Below are 25773 nucleotides of genomic sequence, written 5' to 3' on the forward strand. Positions count from 1 at the left end.
TAAACCTTCTGCTGATAAGTTCTATGATTACAGATTGCTTCAATTAGGAAAAAATCTCTGGGATTCTTTGATGCTCTCTCAAACCAATTCCTTTTTTAGGTTTCGCCTGGCGAACAGCTGCGCAAGCAGCGTTTCGCGCAGGCGAAAACTTTTGTGAAGAGTATGGTGCCTTTGTCACGCCTCTCACTTCCATTGGCTAGCTCCATAAATGGAGACTAGCCATTGGAAGTGAGATCTGCCTGTAATGTTTCGAGGCGATTCGTGGGTGTTCCGGCGATGTTTTTCTCATCCTGCCCCTTTTCTCATGGCATGCAGCTGTGGGCGTGTTTTTTTTTTTGTCCTGTGATGTTTTTGTCATTTTGAAAGTGCCTTTAGTCGGAGTGGCCCGTTCCCGCACCCCCTCCCGCTGTCCGTGCCTTTCCCGCCCCCCTCCTGCTGTCCTTGCCTTTCCCGCCCCCCTCCCGCTGTCCGTGCCTTTCCCGACCCCCTCCCGCTGTCCGTGCCTTTCCCGCCTCTCCTCCCGCTGTTCGTGCCTTTCCCGCCTCCCCTCCCGCTGTCCGTGCCTTTCCCGCCTCCCCTCCCGCTGTCTGTGCCTTTCCTTGTTTCCATTTCCTGGTCTGGAAGCCATAGTGGGAACAGTAAAACTGTAAGTATTAGAACACAGCTGTCCATTAACCACATGCGTTAAGAGTTGCCTTCGACTAATCCTAGCTTTGAACCAAGGACGTCAAGTTTCCTGGGATGTGGAGGCCTACACTTACCATGAGCAGACACTGCAAGCCCCAGCATGCTCAGTGTGAAAAAGCAGGCCTGGCTGTGTCACACTGATGAGGAGGGTCCAGTTGGCAGCCATGATGAGACCATGTGAAATGATAGGGTTGTCCATTTCAGTGGACCGTATTTTGTACCTCGTGCATTTTCCGTTACTTGCCACATTGTTGTCAGCCTCATTTAGCGCGGGTTGTTTCATCTTGACGTCGCTGCTTATCTGTTATTAGCACGCACTGAACAAAAGCAGTTACTCGTCCCTAATTCAAGTAAATTCAACTTTAAGTGGCTGCAACAAGCAATAATCGCCATGTTTCCTGAACCTGGCCCCCAATTAGCATGCAGTTTTCATGTTAAATTGCAGGCCCTGCTAAACGATGGTTATTGTTCAGTATGTTCGACGTTACGTTACAAAGATGGATTAATCATTGACTCGGTGCAAGTGTATATGGCTCTTTCTGTTGTGGCATATGATTACCCACTTCTATCTAATTGGAAACCGAAGGGTTCAATTGATTTACATGGACTCTAAATTGCAAACACTTGCTAATAAAGAACGAATAGCTTCTCTTTGTGCCTGTTATTCCCGAGCGTAATTTAGGGACAGAGCTTTTGTTTACATGTGCGAGGCCGTTTTACCGCACGCTGCAGTCTGCTGGGTGGGTTTACTGTGGGCGGCTAACTGCGGCGTGAGATCGCTGACCCTCACACAGTCAAGGCGGAGGCAGCAGGGCCAGATTGCCCACCCCTCCGCGCCTTCTGCACGTCTCGAGCTCTACTCATCATAGTCCTCTTCCCTTACAACCCGGCTGGCCTGCATTTCTCAATTGCAACCTGGGGGCAAAAAGCCCTCATTCAAGGTTGGAAGTTGGGCAGCTAAAGCCGTTACTCATTTTTAAAGCTGTTTCCCCACTGTGACACCTGAACTGAGAGGAATATCAGACTTGCGGGGTCATGCCCAGGCTGCCAGATATCTCACTATCATGGGGGATACAAAAGATCTAGGACGTCCCTTTTTACAAAATGTTTAATTGGTCGGACACAACACCCATGCATAGGCATTTTTTTTAGGTTTCGCCTGACGAACAGCTGCGCAAGCAGCGTTTCGCGCTGGCGAAATCTTATGTCAGAACAGTGTGGCCTTAGTTCCGCCTCTCTCTTCCATTGCCTAGCTCCATAAATGGAGGCTAGCCATTGGAAGAGATCTGGGTGTGTGTGTGTGTGTGTGTGTGTGGCTATGAGTTTGTGTGTGTGGCTCTCAGTGTGCTTGTGGATCTGTGTGTGTGTGTAGCTCTGAGTGTGTGTGTGGCTCTGGGTGTATGTGTATGTGTCTGTGGCTCTGGGTGTGTGTGTGTCTGTAGCTCTGGGTGTGTGTGCGTCTGTAGCTCTAGATATGTATGTGTGTGTGGCGCTCTGGGTGTGTGTGTGTGGCTCTGAGTGTGTGTTTGTGGCTCTGAGTGTGTGTGTGTGGCTCTGAGTGTGTGGGTGTGGCTCTGTGTGTGGGTGTGGCTCTGGGTGTGTGTGTAGCTCTGAGTATGTGTGTGACTCTGGGTGTGTGTGTGTGTCTATGGCTCTAAGAGTGTGTGTGTGTGTCTGTAGCTCTGGGTTTGTGTGTCTGTGGCTCTGGGTGTGTGTGTGTGTGTGTGGCCTGGGTGTTTGTGTGTGTGGCTCTGGGTGTGCGTGTGTGTCTGTGGCTCTGGGTGTGTGTGTGTGTGTGTGTGTCTGTGGCTCTGTGTGTGTGTGTGTGACTCTTTGTGTGTATGTGTTGCTCTCTGGGTGTGTGTGTGTGTGTGACTCTCTGGGTGTGTGTGTGTGGGGCTCTGGGTGTGTGTGTGTGTGGGGGGCTCTGGGTGTGTGTGTGTGTGTGTGTGGCTCTGGATGTGTGTGTGTGGCTCTGTGTGTGTGTGTGGCTATGAGTGTGTGTGTGGCTCTCAGTGTGTATGTGGATCTGTGTGTGTAGCTCTGAGTGGCTCTGGGTGTATGTGTGTGTGTCTGTGGCTCTGGTTGTGTGTGTGTCTGTAGCTCTGGGTGTGTGTGTCTGTAGCTCTGGGTGTGTGTTTGTGTGGCGCTCTGGGTGTGTGTGTGTGACTCTGAGTTTGTGTGTGGCTCTGGGTGTGTGTGTGTGGCTCTGGGTGTGCGTGTGTGTGTCTATGGCTTTAAGTGTGTTTGTGGCTCTGGGTGTGTGTGTGTGTGGCTCTGGGTGTGTGTGTGTATGTAGCACTCTGGGTGTGTGTGTGTGTGTGTGGCTCTGGGTGTGTGTGTGTAGTAGTAATTGCTGTCTGCTGAGCTCGTCCGTAGGGTACAATAGGTCTCACAGTTGCGAAAGATTAAGCTAATGACAATGTAAATGACAATGACATTTATTTATCTGTATTCAAAACCAAATCATAAATGCAAATTTTAACATTTACAATTCCAATAGCTCTAATTTTTTCCAAAGGCGAAACCATTGCATTGTAAATGCTTGTAATTTCCTTGTTTACAGATTAGAACAATAGTCTGGAGTCTCAATGGCAGTTTAAGCTATATCAATTGCTGCTTGCAGCGCTTATATTCTCATGAGAAGTGCCCTACCTAATTTTGATTTATAGGCTAACACCTGTCCCCTAAAATTAACTTAAAAAGCTTCCCAAACAAAAAAATCTGGGGTTGAATTTTGGATAACTTGAAAAAATTATTTAATGAAGATTCATGTTTCCTCTACCTCGGTCCTATCTGATAATAATACCATAGCGAATTGCCATTTAGATCTTTCCTTTGGCTAAATATCTCATTTAATTTCAACTGAAACAATAAAATAGTCGGAAAAGGCATTGCCCAAGAAAGCAGTTGCACTACAACTAAATGCTAGCAAAAAAAAAGTATTTTTGAAGCTGTATTAAATTGGTGTGAAAAACAAGTAACTGCAAAAATTCTGGATGATCTAGCCGCCATGGATCAACCAGACCAAATTCCTGCATAAACCTTGCTTGTATTCATGCAGTCTTGGGCTTAAATTGCTTCTCTGTGCCATTTGATGTGTCCAGTTTCAAATTCTGTAAAAAGTTAAAATCACCTCCCAAAACTAAAGGTCCTTACCAATGCATCCAAAGCTCAAAAAGCTGCTTGAGAGACTCTATTTTATTTTGATTTGGACCTTAATAACTAACAAGAATCCCAAAGAACCCTTCTACTCACACCTTAACCCTAATCCATCCTTCTCTTCTACCTCTGATAACTTCTACAATTTGCCCGTCTAGAGTGGTAAACAAATACATTGCCACTATGCTGACCGCAGCTCCTGAGGTTGAAAAAAGGCATGGGGAAACCTTCTCGGAATAGTCATATTTGGGTGTTAGACTCAGGGGTAGGTGGAGCTCACGGAGATGCACAACGCGGAATTCCACAGAGTTCCGTGAGCAGGCTGAGTTTCTCCACTCGCCCACCCCTCAGGAGAAATCTCGCTGTTGCGAGTGGTAGAAACGTTGTGAAATGTAAACATATGCTGCGTTCATCACATGTGTTCACTGTTCCAATTACTAATGCTAAAAAATATAGCAATAATAATAATTACCGTAAATAAAACACATGCTCCTCAAACTGAATTGTGTTTGATGCTCAGAAATTGATGCTATCCACCCAGCTCAGCTTTCCTCCTCTGAAGGATGACTGGCTGAGTGAAGGAGGGGGAATAAAGAGGCAGGAGCGGGCATCGCAATGAGGCAGTTCTGGCTTTCGGAAGAAGTCCTATGAAAAACTACGAGGCCATGTACTCGTTTTAATAAAATGTTCTTTATTTATTTTTTTACACCTTAATCACTGGCTGAATGATGATGTCTAAGGAATATGCTCATTTACATGAAGTTTGGAGATATTGCTCTGTGTCCAGGCTAAAAATAAAGCCTGATTGCAAATATCTACGGACGTTTTTAATTTCTAATTCAGGCTGGTGAGTGGATTTGACCCTTTCCCAGGGTGCCACACACTGTGTCAATGCTCAATAGTATATTCTTTAAATTGAAGTTGTTTCTAACGTATTTTCCCCAATAAGTTTGTTTATTGAGGGCCCAGACCTCCTGGGCTCGTGCTTGAGTCTTCAAAAGGCTCATCTGTGCTGCAAATGATGTTTCTTCATGTCAAATCAAAATTCCTGAGAAAAGACTGACTGCAGACCACACATCACAAGAGACATTGGATCAAATTCAACATGTGTTCTTTCCATTTCTGCTCACATTGTATTGTAATTGTATTGTATTGTAATTGCATTTATATAGCGCTTACTACCCCTGACGAGGCGTCGAAGCGCTTTTTGGGCGGGTAGCACGCTACTCCGGGACCCACAGAGGATTAGATTGCAACAAAATGGTATAAAAGGGATAATGATTTGTGAATTCAGTGCACTATCTCCTGCAGCACTTGAGAGTGTTGTATGGATGTGGTCCCACTCATGAGTGATTAATAAACTTGTTATTTTATTTCAACTCCAGTGCTGATCTCTACTTTGTTTGTCTTTGGACCCGTGGACAAGAGGGTGACCCTGCACCAGTGTGCCCACTTTTAGGCACATTTCCCCACCTAGTAGGGTATAGTATTGTGTGCATGTTTAATGCTATATGCACTCATATGTAATGTTCTGTGAGAATTATTATTATTATTATTATTTTTTTTTTAATTTTAAATTTATATTTTTTTTGTCCTCATTAGCCATAGACTCGATCCAACTGCGCTCCACTCCGCCCAGACACGAGGTCCGACCCCCCCCCCCGTAGCCCCAGGAAGCCCAATACTAAGCTCCAGGTGCCCAGAGGGACCGCCCAAATGTCGCCGGCTGAGCTTGGACAGATGTTCTCCCTTCGGACCAGTTCGGCCAGTTGCCCAATATCTTTACGGTACCACCCTTTTGGACAGAGAGATTTAGGCCTAATCATCGGACCCGGGGAAAAAAAAAAAAAAAAAAACCCCGGGTTGGCTAACTATCCCTTCTCCAATTGATCAGAAAGTCCCAAAATCTCAGAGATCGAGAACTGCATGTTCTAGATAAATCCAGTTTTGATGTTGCATATAATGAAGATAGCCACTCTACATGTGTTGGGGGGTTTATGTTGACCCAGTTTTTGCAGATCTCTCTTCTTGCCAGTAAGATGGCGTAAAACAGAAAATCTCTTTCTAATCCCTTGATGTTGTCATTTAGTCCGAAAACGATTAAAGACCATGAACACGGGATAGATAATCCGAGAATAGATTCAAGTGTTGTTCTGACTTCGTGCCAAAAGGTGACAATGTTCGGGCATTCACAAAACATATGCAGATCTGAGGCTGCTGGAAAAGAGCATTTGCCACAACACTTCCCGGGTTGAAATTTCGACAAGCGTTTAGGAGAGTAATACGCTCTGTGAAGTGTGAAAAAATGATTGCGCCTCAGCCATGCTGGCTTAATGATTTTGTAGAGGAGGGTAAAAGATTCCTCCCAGATGTCCTCTATATGTGGTTCCTCCTCCACTCCCCAAAGTTTTTTCGGGAGGTTAAGATCTTGCTCTCCATCCTCTATGATATGCCAGTAAAAAAGTGCGACTTCCTTTTTTCCCGCAGGTCTTTCAACTAGGATATTTTCTAATGAACTCACCTCTCCCATCATTTCTTTCTTCTTAGCTTGGGTCCGAATCCAGCTACCTAATTGTAAATATACTATCCAGGAGAGTGATGATGTTACCTTGAACTTGAATATATCCCAGTCCATGATTGCTCTTTCCACCAACAAATCGCCCCACTTTGTGATACCTGCGTCTAGAAGGACTCTTTTAGCTGTGTTGGCTTCTTGTGATGCTAGCCCAGGTAAGTCCCAGATCGGAGCATGTTCAGATAGGTATCCTATCCTGGCCTTGGCTTTTATTTGAGACCATTCTTTTAAAGTGCCCAGTAGTGTCTTCAATCTAATTTTTTTGAAAAACTTCTGGTGGCCGAACTTGAAAAGAAAGCCGTTCACTGGAAGTTCCGAACCCAATAACATAGCCTTGTACATAAGCCCATTTGCATTTTCCCAGGGGGCCTTTAGTAACATCCTGGAGTGGGACAAATGAAATGCCCAGGCATAGTATTCCAGGTCTGGCAATGCAAGCCCCCCTTTTTCTCTTCTCCTTCTCAGTTTTTTCCAGGCTAATCTACTGGATTTGTATCCCCAAATAAATGAATTAAAGTTTTGCTGACATTTTGCAAGCTGTTTAGTATCAAATACTAACGGGATGGAATTAAAGATAAAAGTAAATTTCGGAAGAATACTCATTTTTATCAAGCTAGTTCTCCAGTAGATGGTAAGCGGGAGGAAGGACCAAGCTTTCATCAAGATTTGGGATTCTCAGGAGATACGGGCTAAGTTGTTTTGGGCCAAGTGTTCTAGATCTTTAGTTATTGTGATTCCCAAATACCTTATTGAGGATTTTACCGGGAGTTGGAGGTTGTAAATATTCCAGACCATAATTTCTGTTTTCCCTGCATTTATTTCGTATCCCGAAAATTTTCCAAAATCCTCCGCTTTTTTAATAATTGTGGGGAATGCCATCACGGGATCAATTGTATAGATGAGTATATCATCGGCATAAAGGCCAATCTTCTTTTCCCAGCCCGAGAAAGTAAAGTGTGGAATGTTGGTATCCTCCCTGATAGATTGTGCAAATGGTTCTACATATAAATTAAAAAGAAGTGGGGATAAGGGACAGCCCTGCCTTGTTCCTCGGCTAATTTTAAAAGGGGTTGTTCGCGTGCCATTTATTAGTAAGGATGCTCTAGGGTTGTTGTATAGTAACCCTATGGTCTTACAGAAGTTTGGACCCAGGTGGAATGTATTCATTATTAGTTTCAATTATTCCTAATTTACCCTGTCGAACGCTTTTGTAGCGTCGAGGGTCATGATGGCCAGGGGTAGGCCAAAGGTTGAGGCAATATCCGCGGCTCCCACCAAGTCATAAGTTAAGTCGGCCAATTGCCGGCCTCTGATAAACCCCTTTTGGTCAGGGTGGATAATTGACCCAATCTCGCTTCCCAATCTCGCAGCCAAAATGGAGGTAAAAATCTTATAATCATTATTGAGGAGCGAGATTGGGCGAAATGATCCACACTCAGCTGGGCCCTTGCCTGCTTTTAATATTAAGGCTATATTAGCTTCCCCCCAGGAGCTTGGTGGAGCCACCCCTCTGCCGCTCCCTTGAAAAGGCCTGGAAAAAAGACCCAACCACTAGCACCAAGGACGCCTTCAAAAACGCCACCCGCACACACCACCAACTAATCCGAAAGGCCAAGAAAACAGCATTCAAGGATCGACTAGACAACAACGCCCACAACAGCAAGGAACTTTTCAACATCGTCAAGGAATTTACCAACCCCTCGGCCAACTCCAACGACATCACCCCCTCTCAAGCCCTCTGCGACTCCCTGGCTTTATTCTTCCACAACAAAATTGCAGACATCCACAACAGCTTCGACAACCAACCCGGAGACCAACCCACCCAACCATATGCTGAACATTCTCCCCCCTTGAACACCCTTAACGACTGGAACCCAATCTCCACTGAGGACACCATCCGCCTGATGAACTCCATCCACTCAGGATCCCCCACAGACCCATGTCCTCACCACATCTTCAACAAAGCAGACTCCGTCATAGCACCGCACCTCCGAGACGTCATCAACTGCTCCTTCAAATCCGCCACCTTCCCGGAAAGCTGGAAACACGCTGAACTCACCGCCCTTCTGAAAAAACCCACAGCGGACCCCACCGAACTCAAAAATTACCGCCCCATATCGCTCCTTCCTTTCCCGGCCAAAGTCATTGAGAAAGCTGTCAACAACCAGCTCGCCGCTTTCCTCGAAGCCAACAAATCCCTCGACTCCTCACAATCTGGCTTCCGAGCAAAACACAGCACTGAGACCGCCCTCATCGCAGCAACAGACGACATCCGATCTCTACTGGACAATGGAGACACAGTCGCCCTCATCCTCCTCGATCTCTCTGCAGCCTTCGACACAGTCTGCCACAGCACCCTTTTACAACGCCTCAGAAACATCGGAATACAAGGAAAAGCACTTGAATGGATCACCTCGTTCCTCACCGGAAGAACCCAGAGAGTCCGCCTTCCACCATTCAAGTCCGAGGCCACTGAAGTCATCTGTGGCGTACCACAAGGATCCTCACTCAGTCCCACCCTCTTCAACGTATACATGAGCCCCCTTGCGGCCATCGCTCGCCAACACAATCTCAACATCATCTCCTACGCGGATGACACTCAACTGATCCTTTCTCTCACCAATGACCCCAGCACCGCCAAAACCAACCTACACGAAGGAATGAAAGAAGTTGCCGAATGGATGAAACACAGCCGTCTGAAACTGAACTCAGATAAAACAGAAGTCCTCATCTTGGGTACATCCCCCTCTGCATGGGACGACTCTTGGTGGCCGGAAGCCCTTGGAAAAGCACCCATCCCGACAGACCACGCACGGAACCTAGGCGTTATCCTGGATTCTTCACTTTCAATGAACAGACAAGTCAGCGCCGTATCCTCATCCTGCTTCAACATTCTTCGCATGCTCAAAAAAACATTTCGCTGGATCCCCACCGAAACCAGAAAAACAGTCACCCATGCTCTGGTCACGAGCCGACTGGACTACGGAAACACCCTCTACGCAGGTACTACCGCTAAACTCCAGAAGAAACTCCAACGAATCCAAAACGCCTCAGCCAGGATCATATTAGACATCCCGCGTAACGAACACATCTCTTGTCACCTGAAAGACCTCCACTGGCTACCCGTCAATAAGAGGATCACTTTCCGACTGCTAACCCACGCACACAAATCACTCTACGACATCGGACCAGAATGCCTCAACTCACGACTGTCCTTCTACACCCCCTCCCGCCAACTACGTTCTTCCAGCCAAGCCCTCGCCACTGTACCTCGCATCAACAAGACCACCATGGGAGGCAGATCCTTCTCATACCTGGCAGCTAAAACATGGAACTCACTCCCCACTTACCTTCGCCTTACCCAGAACCACCTAGCATTCAGAAAGCAACTTAAAACGTGGATATTTGACAAGTAATCCTCCTCCCCTCCTAAGCGCCTTGAGACCCTCTGGGTATGTAGTGCGCTATATAAATTCTTTGACTTGACTTGACTTGACCCCTCTAATCATTATGTCATTAAAGAGGCTCGTAAGGACTGGGGTAAGAGTAGAGTTAAGTACCTTATATAATTCTCCTGGGAGACCATCCGGTCCCTCGGCTTTGCCCTGTGATAGTTGCTTGATAGTATTAGAGACCTCTAATTCCGTTATATCTTTGTCTATATTTTCAGTTTGGGAGCTTTCCAATTCCGGAAGAATTATGTTGTTCAACCATTCGTTCCTTTCATCTATATTGACTTTAAGTTCCTCTGTATATATATTCTGGAAGAACTTACTAAAGGCATCCCCAATGGCCGTATCTGTTGACCTACTATTGGCTTCCCCAGCGACCCTCACCTCTTTAATGAAGTTTCTAGACTGGTCTGTTTTAATTTTCCAGGCAAGCAATTTTCCTGCAGATTCACCATATTCATAATGCGCAAGTTTGCTTGCCTGCCATCGTTTGTTTATCCTCTCCTGCAGTAATGTGTCTAGCTTAGCTTTTAGTTCTATTTTCTCCTCTTGATTGTCTGAGGGGAGCTGGTCTGATGATTCTAGGTGAGTCAGTTCTTGCTCTATGTGACGGATTGCCTCTTCATATTCTGTGAGAATTATTAACATATCTTAAAACATTTAAGAGTGGTTTAGGGATCTTCTTAGGTGCTGATGACAAAGCCAGGGGAATGGCTTGAAACATGTTGGCTAAGGAGGTAAAATCGCATTGTAGTACAGTACCTCTGTTTCTTCTACTCTTTTAACGATACCAGCTAGTAGGAACATTAAAGTTTATTTTTGCACATAGCCAGGTATTTTTTATCTATTCTATTCACTTCACTATTTTTACATCTGACTCTTCCACTTTTATTTCTACATCACACATTGTATTTACTTTTCAGTGCTCCCACATCTTCGTTGGTCATAGCACTCACCGTCCCGCAGTGGGCGTGAAGAACCCGATGATGAAGCATGGTCCTTTTGGTGGGTGAGGGTTATTTTAACAAATCTGTGTGCTCTCACAGAGAATAGGAGTGATAGACATTTAGGTCACTAGAAGGACACTTTTTGTTTTGTCTCTCCATAAGGATGGATCCTTGTGTTTATTTTGAATATCATTTTACCACATGCTATAATGGAAACCATTGTGCGATCGGGGGGAAACATTTGAGCATTGCATCTTTAACATTAGAACTGTTTCAGTGTTGCCAGGGGCAGAACAACTATGTAGAAATCTTATATCATGCAAATCTGTTCCCATACAATACTTACAAATCCCCCCACCCACTAACTAACAGATAATTTACATTATACAAGGCTCTATCACAGGAAATGAAACACATGTGGGATTTGCTGCTAGACCTCCATGACTCTACACCCATACTATCTGTATTTTTGACCAATGGCCCCGAAAAGGACGGCCATAACATGTTTATATGGGGCACTGTTGCAGGGGGCAGGCAGTCACCCAGACGACGCCAAGGAATATTGAAAGGCGAAATTAGGACAGGAGATATCATATCCTGCTTGGGGGAGATAACGGTGCTCCCGGAGAAGGATCTCCACTAATACTAGGCTACAATACATACATTTTACTGTTTTATATCACACCTACCTCACCCCAAAATGCAACAGACAAATTTACCTGGGTGTTTCCGCTGCATGCCCCAGACGTGGTGGAATGAATTTTACCACATGGTACAGCAATGCCCAGTGATAACACATTTCTGGGGAGATGTGATTCGATTGATGGTGGAATTGACTGAGACACATGCTCCAGGACGCTTTACAGCGAGATCCAGCATGAAAAAGAAACAAGCACATCTGTTGATTTGTGAGCCTAGCCATGGTACTGGCAAAAAGATGTAACACCGCCTGGAAGGACTCGGTGGCCCCAATGATGCTGGCCTGGCACTCTGACCTGTTAAAAGGGTTGCGGGCAGAGATAGCAATGCATCAGGTGCCCAGAATGAAGGAGGGACTGGGGAGGATACATCAAGTGGGATGTGTTCCTTGAAAAAATAGAAGCCAAGTCAGATGAACACCCTCCCTGACCAGAAAGAACAGAACCTGCTAACTCTAGATCCATAGGATGAGATGCAGATCCAGGAATGGTGGGTGACCGCCACACACTACATCACAAACGTACTAAGGAAAACCTGAGGGGCATATTCACAAACCCCTATTACCATTACAACGTCACTTTCAGTGACGTGGTGGCAATAGCGGCCTCGTCTTATTCCCAAGCCAGCGTTAAGCCACTTATTGTGAATAGGCCCCCTTTCATGCTGTGTTTAGCGTGAAAGGGGCGTGAAGTGAGTGTTGTGGTGGGCGTTCCACCGCAACACCCATTGATATTTACCCTGCCCCCTATTCACAAGGGCAGCGTAAACAGGACTAACGCCAAACTTAAGACCAGGAAAACCCTGGTCTTAAGTTGGCGATATGAGGAGAAATGCCTTATTTCTCCTCGTTTTTGCATTTTCCATTTGTGCTGCCTTGTGCAGCACACATGGAAAATGCAAAATGCCATGGTTTAGATATGTACAGGAAGGTGTCCCTTCAACTGTCCTCGTACTACATCTGGAAGTGTTCCCCTGTGCGAAGTGTTTATCAAATTAAAATACTAGCCTGAAAATAGAGCTGCTGCAGTTACACCGCTTGTGAAAATGTTCTCTTTTTACGTTGCATTTGGTTGGAACATTCTTTTTTACTTTACTGTCAAATAAAAGAGAAACATTTTCTCTTCCTGTTTTAAACCTCTGTAATGTTTTATTTATAATTGCTTAAATAAACCAAATGTGACTGCCCAAAAAAAACATAAGGGTATTACAAAATTGATTATTCTAGCATAACCCAATTCCTCGGACAAGTCTCAGTTTACTTGTTAGGGTTACACAAATTGCGGGCTTTAAAGTCGATAGTGATATGAAGAATATTATGACAAACGTTAAAAATGTATAATAAGATTGTGTGCGTTCACTCTATTTCCGATTTGATGGTACCAAGCCGGCAAGCAATCAGGTTATTCTGAATGTCACGAGTGGCGAAGCAAGTTAATGTTCCTCAGAAAAGTTTCCTGCTCTTACCCTGCCTCGGGCACCTGGGGATTATACCGTAGCTAGGCGTTTATTGGTGCCGCCGCCATTGGGGCTCCTTGCCTGAAAGCCTCTCACTGTATGTGCTTTGTGTCCCCAGCAGGTCCCGGAGGACTGACCTTGCGCCTCGTAAATGGACCGAATAGCTGTGCTGGCCGAGTTGAAATCTACTACGCAGGAGCCTGGGGGACGGTGTGTGATGATTACTGGGACCTCGTCGATGCAGACGTTGTGTGCAGGCAGCTCGGCTGTGATGCCGCCATTTCTGCTCCGTCAAATGCCTACTTCGGTCAGGGCAATGGGAGCATCCTCCTGGATGACGTGGCCTGCAGAGGAGATGAATCCTACCTGTGGGACTGCCGGAACAACGGGTGGAATATACATGACTGTAGACATATTGAAGATGCCGGGGTCGTCTGCACGGGTAATTGTATTTTCCTTGCTTGATAATAATCTCACTCTTGGCTTTATTCTTGCATACTGAAGCGGTTAGTCCTCTCTGAATCTACCTAAGTAATTATGTTTAAAAGTGACCGTGGTGGAGGCTTGCCGAAAACCAACTATTTGTGGACAACCCCTTCCAGAGTAATCAGTGGAACATGTGCGTGACATGGTCTGTTGTACACCACCACGTGATTCACTGTGTGGAGTCCACTCCCTCGCCTTCACAATACCTGTTGATCCCATGCTGCGTACCTTCCTTTATTGTCTTTACTAAACACCTCACCTCTCTCCCTAAAGTAATTGGAAGTATCAGCGTGTCTTCAAGGGCAGTAGGCATGGTGTACAGAAGTGTGGGACCCTATGAGATGTGGGCATTTGGTTTTGGCCCTGGTACCCTCTGCTGCAATGCCAACTGAAGCCTGCTGCCACCGCTAACTCTTCTCTATAGACATTCACACTCCTGGTGAGTTAGACGGCGGGTTTAGAATAGGACAACAAGAACCTTTCAAGGGTAGAAAGAAATCCAGAAGCATACATAAGGTCTTGGGGGTGAAAAGGAACCATTACATATATGCAATGCATTAACTACACCTCATTTCAATTTACTGGCTAGACTAGGAAGCCCACTAATTAGAGGGGGAAATCGAAGATTATAGGGATCGAGTCTCCGACCTGTCACCCTAACGTGGCACACTGGCTCCTATCTGCAAACTACTGATAGGATGTGCAGTACATTACAGTATTTGCTCCCCAAATAAGAAACGATAATGTTTGATAACAATTTTTACATTTGTAAGTCGTTGTCTTATGTATGTCCTCTGCAATAGCCATGTTTTTTATTGACTATATGGGCGTATCCGGCCTGTCACCTTAACATTTGCACACTGGCACTTTATCCACAAATTACCACTGATACAATTTTTTTTATTTTTTATTTTTTTAGGTAAAAGTTATATCATGGTTGTCCTTCACAAGGTTTATGATTTTAATTGACTAATAAACATTTTTTTACTATGAGTCCCAGACCAAGCATTTTATCTACAAATTACTTACAGGATGTGTAGTAAATTTCATATCTGCGCTCCATATAAGAAAAAATACGTTTTGATCACCATTGACTATAATTTTTAGTTTTTTTCTTATTTTTTTAGGTAAATGTTATCTCATGTATGTCTTTCACAAGGTTTATGGTTTTAATCGACTAATAAACATTTTTTTACTATGAGTCTGTGACCAAGCAGGATCCAAGCCCAAGAAAAAGGCACCCACCAGGGCAAGCATATCCTAATTGTACCTTGATGATCTGGGCTTCTCCTCTGAATCATGGCACTTCCAGAAACACAACAATAGTATCCTATAGAATTATGCATTTGGCACATCTCCCATTTGCAAGTAAGGCTATGTGTTTTATATATCTATATATATATATATATATATATATATATATATATATATATATATATATATATATATATATATATATATATATATATATATATATATATATATATATATATATATACATATATATATATATATATATATATATATATATATATATATATATAAGCTCCAAAAATCCCAGGAAAATCAATCCTAAAGGAAGGTAGCACACTCAGGGGAGGTTTCACAAAAGATTTAATAAGGAAACCAACAGCAACGACGCGTTTCGCCTTGGGGCTTCGTCAAGTTGTGCAGAGAGCCGAGGCGTGCGCCGGTTTAAAAAGAGGACAGCATGTAAATTCAATGAAATCAAAGTAGGACTGTGTACATAATTACATGGTCGCCATATTGGAACGGTGTTGAATGCAATCTTAATACAGGCAATTGAAACATAACAATTCAAATAAATGCCGGACCGAAAAGTATACGAATCACAGAATATCCAAATTGTGAATATGCGTGCTAGTACAGTCTCAACAATAAATCGTATCACAATGATATGGCCCTGGATGGGCATGCGGTAGCGACTGAATAAATTCCCCTCTCAATGCATAATGCATAAAATCAAGAGGCGAAAACCGAGCAAAAGGACTAAATAGCGCCAAAATTCAAAGCTCAATACAATAATAATGGTGCACATATCATCAAAAGTATATACTAAATTCAGTTAAACCGCACAGCGATTACGCCCTGGATGGGCAATGCATTGAATTCAAACATGCGTCACAAAATTCATTTTAAATATTAAACACATTAAAAGAATATGTCACATGAACATGGTTCATATAGACATAACCTGATCGGTGAAACACAGTCATAGAAAAATGGGGAGAATACATTGTATATAATATCAAGATTAATAGATGCCCAACCAGTTAGCCTAAATGGACTGATAATTCCTCATGCATATTGAGGCCAAGCGGATGCTTACACTGTAAGTCTATTATATATCTCGATTCCAGTCGTCTGAGTCTAAGCAGACGATCACCCCCCCTGATGCTCACAGGTACACTATCTATGCATGTGTAAGCTAACAGATCCCTGTTACTTTTATGCATTTTGGCAAAATGCCTAGCCACTGGGTATGCATCATCCTTTTTAGCAATCGCACGCATGTGCTCTAGTATCCTAAGTTTTACTGCATTGGTGGTGCTCCCGATATAGTTAAAGCCGCACGGGCATGTTAAACAGTAAATGGCGTATGGCGTGGAACATGTTAAAAATTTGTTGATTCTTTTGGGGATGGTGACACCAGGTATCTTGTAAGTAAGCGTCCGCTTACTAAATTTACAAGCCTTGCAGCGGCCACAAGGATAGAAACCATTGAGGGTAGGCAACTTAGGGGTCTTTTCAGGTGCAGAATAGTGACTGGAAACCAAATGATCTTTGAGCGATCTCGCTTTTCTGAATGTAACAAGGGGGTTAGATGGTAAATCTGCTTTAATGGTATTATCTGACAGTAAGATATTCCAATTTTTTCTTAAGATTTTCTTAATTTGGCCTGCATTATGAGAAAAGGTAGTAATGAGCCAAAAGCTGCCATTTTTAGATTTATCTTGGTTTTTGGCTTTCAATAGATCTTTGCGTTTCGTGTTTTTAACTCTCTCATAGGCCTTACTTAATACCATATCTCCATAACCCCTAGTTTTGAACCTTTGCATGCTGGCATGGGCTGCTCTCTCAAAATCACTATCATTCGAGTTGTTTCTGCGTATTCTGAGTAGCTCCCCATACGGTATACTATCCACTAATTGACGGGGATGACTACTAGTAGCAAACAGCGTGGAATTGCCCGCCGTTTCTTTTCTAAACAATTTAGTCTGTATACAAACACAATTGTCTATATATATAGTGAGATCAAGATAATCAACTGAAGTGTGGCTGATTTGTCCGGAAAACCTGAGATTGATGTCATTATCATTGAGGGCATCTACAAAGCCGTTGGCAGTATCAACAGGAGGATTGGTGTCAGTACAACGCGATGTTTTACAACGCGTTCCGTTACAACGCGATTTTTAAATCGCAAATACCATTACAATGCATGCCATTACAACGCATGGCATTACATAGCAGATGGTATTACAACGCATACCATTACATCGTAAGTATTGGTAAGTATATCTTTTTTTTAAAAAATGTAATAAAGTTAATTAAATTAATTTAAAATAATAAAAATAATATAAAATTTTTAAAACAGTAATTCATTTAATTATAGTAATTTAAAATAATATAATTAATGATATATAAAAAATTTATAAATAGAAAATAATATAATGAAATTAATTACAATAAATATAATTATAATTTAATTAAGTTATAAATAATACATAATATAATTATATTTAATAAAATTAAAAGAATTTAATTAATTAAACTTTTTTAAATAATATAATTTAATTGTAATCGTAAATTAATACAATTAAATTAATATTTAATTAATTTAATTTATATAAAGTCGTAATAACCCTGTACCCCAAAACCCAAACCCTGCCCTAAAACCTAAAAACACCCCTGTACCCCAAAACCCAAACCCTGCCCTAAAACCTAAAAACACCCCTGTACCCCAAAACCCAAACCCTGCCCTAAAACCTAAAAACACCCCTGTACCCCAAAACCCAAACCCTGCCCTAAAACCTGAAAACACCCCTGTACCCCAAAACCCAAACCCTACCCTAAAACCTAAAAACACCCCTGTACCCCAAAACCCAAACCCTACCCTAAAACCTAAAAACACCCCTGTACCCCAAAACCCAAACTCTGCCCTAAAACCTAAAAACACCCCTGTTCCCCAAAACCCAAACCCTGCCCTAAAACCTAAAAACACCCCTGTACCCCAAAACCCAAACACTGCCCTAAAACCTAAAAACACCCCTGTACCCCAAAACCCAAACCCTGCCCTAAAACCTAAAAACACCCCTGTACCCCAAAACCCAAACCCTGCCCTAAAACCTAAAAACACCCCTGTACCCCAAAACCCAAACCCTACCCTAAAACCTAAAAACACCCCTGTACCCCAAAACCCAAACCCTACCCTAAAACCTAAAAACACCCCTGTACCCCAAAACCCAAACCCTGCCCTAAAACCTAAAAACACCCCTGTACCCCAAAACCCAAACACTGCCCTAATACCTAAAAATACCCAAACACCCCAAAACATATACATCAGTACCCCAAAACATATACTCCTATACTCATACTTATTTTAAAAAATACTTAAATTAATATATTTAATTTATAATATTTAAAAACGAAATAAATATTTTTTTATAATTAATAATAATTAAATCAATAATAACATATTAAATAAAATTATTAAAAAAAATAAATACTTACCAATACTTACGATGTAATGGTATGCGTTGTAATACCATCTGCTATGTAATGCCATGCGTTGTAATGGCATGCATTGTAATGGTATTTGCGATGTAATAGCTGCGTTGTAACAGCATTACGTTGTAAAAGATGCGTTGTAGCGGTAACACACCCAACAGGACATTCTAGTATGATGAAAAGATCGTCTATATAACGATACCACCTTATTATTCGACTGTCCCACTCAGGATGTTTCTCGCTCCAGGATGCCTGCTCCTCCCACCACCCCACGAAAAGATTCGCGAAGCTGGGGGCGGAGCAGGCTCCCATCGCGACACCGGACAGTTGTTTGAACAATTGCTTGCCAAATAAAAATACGTTATTATTAAGGCTAAACATCATGAACTCCATCAGCATCTTGTTGTGCTCATAAAATCTTATGGGCCGTTTATCCAAGAAGCTGGCCATAGCTTTGAGCCCATCACCATGTGCAATACATGTGTATAGACTGGTGATGTCAAGCACCAACATACAATATGTTTCTTTCCAGACAATTTCTTCAATACAGTTTAGTAAATGTTTAGTGTCTCTTAGATAGGATTTGAGGGACATTACCAATGGAGATAAAAATGAGTCTACATAAATAGAAAGGTTCTCAGTCAAACTGCCATTGGAAGCAACAATGGGCCTGCCAGGAGGATTTAACAAATCTTTATGAACCTTAGGTAGGTAATAAAAAGTGGGGATCACAGGACTCAGACACCCTAAAAACAAATATTCATCCGTGTTTAGCATGTTCACGTTGTGCCATTTGGAAATCATTTCCAAATGGCAGACTGCGCATCACCAGTAAACTTGTACCTAAAAAAGATAATTTTACGAAAACTCAACAGCTTTCTCTTACTACTCTTTGTGAAGACTCGGGATTGGTTATTAAGCCTTCTGATAAAAGGGGGGAACATTGTTCTACTCACGGCTACCCAATATGAAACAGAGGCTTGTCGCCTCTTGGGAGACACCAACACCTATGCCACTGTGAATGAAAGAACATATAATCTAAGTGTGGCTGATTATCATGAAATGATTTCCAAATGGCACAACGTGAACATGCTAAACACGGATGAATATTTGTTTTTAAGGTGTCTGAGTCCTGTGATCCCCACTTTTTATTACCTACCTAAGGTTCATAAAGATTTGTTAAATCCTCCTGGCAGGCCCATTGTTGCTTCCAATGGCAGTTTGACTGAGAACCTTTCTATTTATGTAGACTCATTTTTATCTCCATTGGTAATGTCCCTCAAATCCTATCTAAGAGACACTAAACATTTACTAAACTGTATTGAAGAAATTGTCTGGAAAGAAACATATTGTATGTTGGTGCTTGACATCACCAGTCTATACACATGTATTGCACATGGTGATGGGCTCAAAGCTATGGCCAGCTTCTTGGATAAACGGCCCATAAGATTTTATGAGCACAACAAGATGCTGATGGAGTTCATGATGTTTAGCCTTAATAATAACATATTTTTATTTGGCAAGCAATTGTTCAAACAACTGTCCGGCGTCGCGATGGGAGCCTGCTCCGCCCCCAGCTTCGCGAATCTTTTCGTGGGGTGGTGGGAGGAGCAGGCATCCTGGAGCGAGAAACATCCTGAGTGGGACAGTCGAATAATAAGGTGGTATCGTTATATAGACGATCTTTTCATCATACTAGAATGTCCTGTTGATACTGCCAGCGGCTTTGTAGATGCCCTCAATGATAATGACATCAATCTCAGGTTTTCCGGACAAATCAGCCACACTTCAGTTGATTATCTTGATCTCACTATATATATAGACAATTGTGGTTGTATACAGACTAAATTGTTTAGAAAAGAAACGGCGGGCAATTCCACGCTGTTTGCTACTAGTAGTCATCCCAGTCAATTAGTGGATAGTATACCGTATGGGGAGCTACTCAGAATACGCAGAAACAACTCGAATGATAGTGATTTTGAGAGAGCAGCCCATGCCAGCATGCAAAGGTTCAAAACTAGGGGTTATGGAGATATGGTATTAAGTAAGGCCTATGAGAGAGTTAAAAACACAAAACGCAAAGATCTATTGAAAGCCAAAAACCAAGATAAATCTAAAAATGGCAGCTTTCGGCTCATTACTACCTTTTCTCATAATGCAGGCCAAATTAAGAAAATCTTAAGAAAAAATTGGAATATCTTACTGTCAGATAATACCATTAAAGCAAATTTACCATCTAACCCCCTTGTTACATTCAGAAAAGCGAGATCGCTCAAAGATCATTTAGTTTCCAGTCACTATTCTGCACCTGAAAAGACCCCTAAGTTGCCTACCCTCAATGGTTTCTATCCTTGTGGCCGCTGCAAGGCTTGTAAATTTAGTAAGCGGACGCTTACTTACAAGATACCTGGTGTCACCATCCCCAAAAGAATCAACAAATTTTTAACATGTTCCACGCCATACGCCATTTACTGTTTAACATGCCCGTGCGGCCTTAACTATATCGGGAGCACCACCAATGCAGTAAAACTTAGGATACTAGAGCACATGCGTGCGATTGCTAAAAAGGATGATGCATACCCAGTGGCTAGGCATTTTGCCAAAATGCATAAAAGTAACAGGGATCTGTTAGCTTACACATGCATAGATAGTGTACCTGTGAGCATCAGGGGGGGTGATCGTCTGCTTAGACTCAGACGACTGGAATCGAGATATATAATAGACTTACAGTGTAAGCATCCGCTTGGCCTCAATATGCATGAGGAATTATCAGTCCATTTAGGCTAACTGGTTGGGCATCTATTAATCTTGATATTATATACAATGTATTCTCCCCATTTTTCTATGACTGTGTTTCACCGATCAGGTTATGTCTATATGAACCATGTTCATGTGACATATTCTTTTAATGTGTTTAATATTTAAAATGAATTTTGTGACGCATGTTTGAATTCAATGCATTGCCCATCCAGGGCGTAATCGCTGTGCGGTTTAACTGAATTTAGTATATACTTTTGATGATATGTGCACCATTATTATTGTATTGAGCTTTGAATTTTGGCGCTATTTAGTCCTTTTGCTCGGTTTTCGCCTCTTGATTTTATGCATTATGCATTGAGAGGGGAATTTATTCAGTCGCTACCGCATGCCCATCCAGGGCCATATCATTGTGATACGATTTATTGTTGAGACTGTACTAGCACGCATATTCACAATTTGGATATTCTGTGATTCGTATACTTTTCGGTCCGGCATTTATTTGAATTGTTATGTTTCAATTGCCTGTATTAAGATTGCATTCAACACCGTTCCAATATGGCGACCATGTAATTATTTCACAGTCCTACTTTGATTTCATTGAATTTACATGCTGTCCTCTTTTTAAACCGGCGCACGCCTCGGCTCTCTGCACAACTTGACGAAGCCCCAAGGCGAAACGCGTCGTTGCTGTTGGTTTCCTTATTAAATCTTTTGTGAAACCTCCCCTGAGTGTGCTACCTTCCTTTAGGATTGATTTTCCTGGGATTTTTGGAGCTTATTTGTTACTCGGGCACACCCCCGATTCGGCGTGCACCCACTCGCGTGTGCAACTGGTTGGTGTTTTGGAGCCTTATATATATATATATATATATATATATATATATATATATATATATATATATATATATATCAATGAAAAAACCATAGGTTTTAGCCCATATATAGTTAGGGATTAGCATTTTCAAAACCTTATTTTACTCGCATAAAACCATTGAAATTCGCATATATAGTTAGATGCGCTAACTATATATCGCGCACCCGCAATCCACTGCTGATGATGTCACATATTACATCATTCATGACATGCTCAGTGACATCACTGATGACATCACTGATGACATCTCAAATGACATCACTGATGACATCACTGATGACATCTCAAATGACATCACTGATGACAACACTGATGACAACATCCAGTGACTGTATGTTTCTGTAAAGTTAAAATATGTCTTACATATTGAAGAATGAGTGGATGTATAAGTGTCTGGATGAAGGATTTAGTAGGTGCATGACTGACTGTATGAGAGAGTGATTAAATGTGTCTCACTGAGTGCATGGGTTAGTGACTAAACTGTCTTAATTTGTGCATCATTATATCTGTTGTTCTATGAACTGCTGCATGTGTTGATCAGTAGCTAAATGAGTAACTATATGGGTTATTGATTGGTTGCCGAAGTATTTGTATGGGAGACTGAGTGTGTGTGTGGGTGGCTGGAAGGTGTATGACTCTGTGTATAGATGTGTGAGCAGTTGATTCACTAGATGTATGGGTTCAAAAGTGCATGTGGAAATAGCTGTATGGGCGGTTGACTGTGTGCATGAGTGTATTGGTGAGTGAATGGATATCTTAGTGCTACATGTCAAAGTAAGTACATATGTAAAACACAGTACATGTGAGAGTTGACATATATAAATAACTGTGCATAAGAGCCAGTGAATGTGTGAGTGGCTGTATGGATCATTGTGAACTTGTATCAGGGATTGTATAAGAGAGTAAATATGTGTTAGTATATGTTTGAATAAGTAAGGTGTGTATAACTGTATAGTATAGGAAATGGAGGTGTGATTGATTCTTTGCATGACTGACTAGGTGTGTGAGTAACTCCATGGATGAGTGACAGTCTGTGAGTTTTTGTTTACACTGAGTGTATCTAAGGTTATATTAGAGTCTGAAGAGGTTCATCGTATTATCACATGAATGATGTCATTAGTGATGTGCTCAGTAATGTCAAATGAGATGTCAAATGAGATGTCATCAGTGATGTCATTTGAGATGTCTTCAGTGATGTCATCAGTGATGTCATCAGTGATGTCATTTGAGATGTCATCAGTGATGTCATCAGTGATGTCATTTGAGATGTCATCAGTGATGTCATCAGTGATGTCACTGAGCATGTCATGAATGATGTAATATGTGACATCATCAGCAGTGGATTGCGGGTGCGCGATATATAGTTAGCGCATCTAACTATATATGCAAATTTAAATGGTTTTATGCAAGTAAAATAAGGTTTTGAAAATGCTAATCCCTAACTATATATGGGCTAAAACCTATGGTTTTTTCATTGAATTTCAATGGTTTTTTAATAACAAATATCAAAAGCTGTCAAATGTCAAGTACGTGATAGGTAAAAACATTTTCGTGTTTATGCACGCTGATGTGCTTTAAACGCTGCCCCCCCCCTCTTTTCTCTTAGAAGTACTCTCTCTTTGCAGATAGTGAAGGGTAGTTAACGCAGGCCTTTGCCCCCATTGTAATCCGTCGTGCCTGCTTGTCTCTCCATTTGATTGATTGTTATCCAAGCATTTACTATTTTAGAATTTATTCTCTTTGGTTCATTCTCTATTTACTAACAAGCACAAAGCCGCAATACTCTGTTTAGTCTTTGCAGATAGTGAAAAATCGTGTTAAAAAAAAAAATAATCGAGCAAAATCAGTAGGCCACTAATGGGATCTCTTTTTGACCTCGCTAAAATAGAAACATTAGGAACAACCCTTCATGAGAAATACGAAACTAGTGAGATGAACTGAGCTCCACACCATGATGGCTGCAAGACAGCTCGGCTCCGCCACCCACCCCGCCCAAAATAACGATAAACTCTATGCAAATATTATAAATATATACAACACACCAGCAAAGTAACAGGGTAAAACATTTTATTAAATAACTATTTACATAACTATTTTATACTTTTTGTTGCCTGATCCGGCTAGCTCAATCGATCGAGCATGAAACTCATGCATTCTGATAGCAAGCGTTGCTGCTGATGCTATGCAAACAAAAACTGGTTTTCAGTTTGGACATTCTTCAAGATTTTTCATCCAAGGCTGGTTGAGAGTTTGTAGAACGATGGCTTCAGATTTTCAACATACGGTGTGGTGGCGCGGACTGGGAGGGTGCGCTTGACTTCTGCCCCCTCCCCAAGTCGTGTTGCCCTGGCGTGGCCTAAGATCGCCCCCGACATAGGCGGCCGGCTCCCGGGGTCCGGCGGAACTTTTTGCCTTTTGATGACTCTTCCATTCTGGACCTTATCCCACAATCCGTTTGACCTGAAGACACGCTGTAGTGGGGCGCCCCTTTACCGTTTCAGTTGCCATTCCGCCCGCTTTTGCTACACTGTGCCTCTTCCGCCATTCAGCTGTTTACTGCCCGCTCTTGCGACTACAGCGTCTCGCTCACCATGTAGTTGAGTTGCTCCCGCTCTTGCGATGCAACTATAGGCGGCTGCCACAGGACTCTCAAAATGGCGGCCGCCTCTTCAGATTTGGGCGTGGTCCACTAAAATGGCCATGGGACACCTTGGAACTCGGACTCTTGTCTGCTAGGGCTTGGGCCCCATTCTCGAAAGCGTCCACTGAGCCTTGAAGATTCTACAAAAGTCTTGGGGGCCCCTGACTCCCGCAGGCTTCTGGTGGGGAGCGGCTGCCATGATTGCTCGTGGAATGGCCACGACTGAGATACGAGATGGTGGTGCTCTCATGCTAACGCCAGCTTCAGTCTGAAACATCCAGAAACACTGAAGACTACCAATTCGATCAGTTCCGGTAGCTCCCCAACGTGACCCGGTAGGGAAGAACTTGCCCTCCCCTCTTTGACTGATGGTTCTTGTTGCCTGTCCCTTCTGTTGTCATTTAACAGAACTTTTTAGACTGCTGAAAGGGGTTGTGTTCCGACCGCTGGTTGGTGGAGACATTTTGACTATATTCTGGACCTACGTTGTCGCGTAATGCGTTATATGACACGCCGCGTTAGCGCACCCGGAAGTACTCCAGTGCGCGAAGCGCAGCTTCCCGGAAGGGATCCGGGGCGCGGCGCGCAGCGCGTAACGTAAGCATAACAGGTCATGTGACTTGTTAATAAAACTTTTCATTGGTTCATTTTACTTTTGTTATACTAATGATGAAAGGCTTGGTCATATGACCTAAAAATTACGCTTTTTATTGCTTTCGAACATTATTTTTTCTTAAACATATATGTTATAATGTTCCAGGCTAATGTATTTTCCCGGAAAATTTACAACTGTCATGCAAGTAAAATATATTCCTTTTTCTAGCAAAAGGGCGTTTCTTCGTCCCATGACGGAGCCGTTGAGCAAAAGATGCTCGGCCTGCTGTCTTAGTCGCCGATACGCCCGAATATCAGATTCATATTGATCACTTTATGTTGCAGGAGTAAAAAACACAACAGCCCTTGACCATTTATCTTTACTGCGTTCCTGCGTATTATACCTTTTATCCGTCATGTAATTGGACTGCTTTATTTCACTTGCCTTTTACTGATTCGAAAACAGTGACTAAAATAAAAAACTTTACCAATGTAAATACTACTACCATGTTTTGTTTTAAAAACCTTTATTGTGAAAATGTCAGTATACAAATACGGGCCTATAACCACGTGGGCCGGCCACGGAGCAAACTGGAATCGTATATGATGAGGAGACATTTACACTGTAGAGGAACGCAACGAGCGGGCCATTAGGTTGCAAGAACTAAGGTGTCTAACAGTTGCGGAATCGG

The 25773-nt window shown here is 42.6% G+C and overlaps 1 protein-coding gene across 2 annotated transcripts in view; it reads left to right on the plus strand.

Moving 5' to 3' along the window:
• The window catches only part of LOC147703580 (transmembrane protease serine 9-like), a 1394371-nt gene that overhangs the window by 114566 nt on the left and 1254032 nt on the right, over positions 1-25773 (plus strand). The window contains exon 3 of one of the 2 annotated variants that reach the window (XM_086931925.1): positions 13096-13419. In XM_086931925.1, the coding sequence (XP_086788051.1) occupies positions 13096-13419 (324 nt within the window). The remainder of the gene's footprint in view (positions 1-13095; positions 13420-25773) is intronic. The other variant, XM_086931926.1, reaches the window with a different exon arrangement.

The sequence above is a fragment of the Lissotriton vulgaris genome, chromosome 7, assembly GCF_964263255.1.
Source record: "Lissotriton vulgaris chromosome 7, aLisVul1.2, whole genome shotgun sequence".
Taxonomy (NCBI): domain Eukaryota; kingdom Metazoa; phylum Chordata; class Amphibia; order Caudata; family Salamandridae; genus Lissotriton; species Lissotriton vulgaris.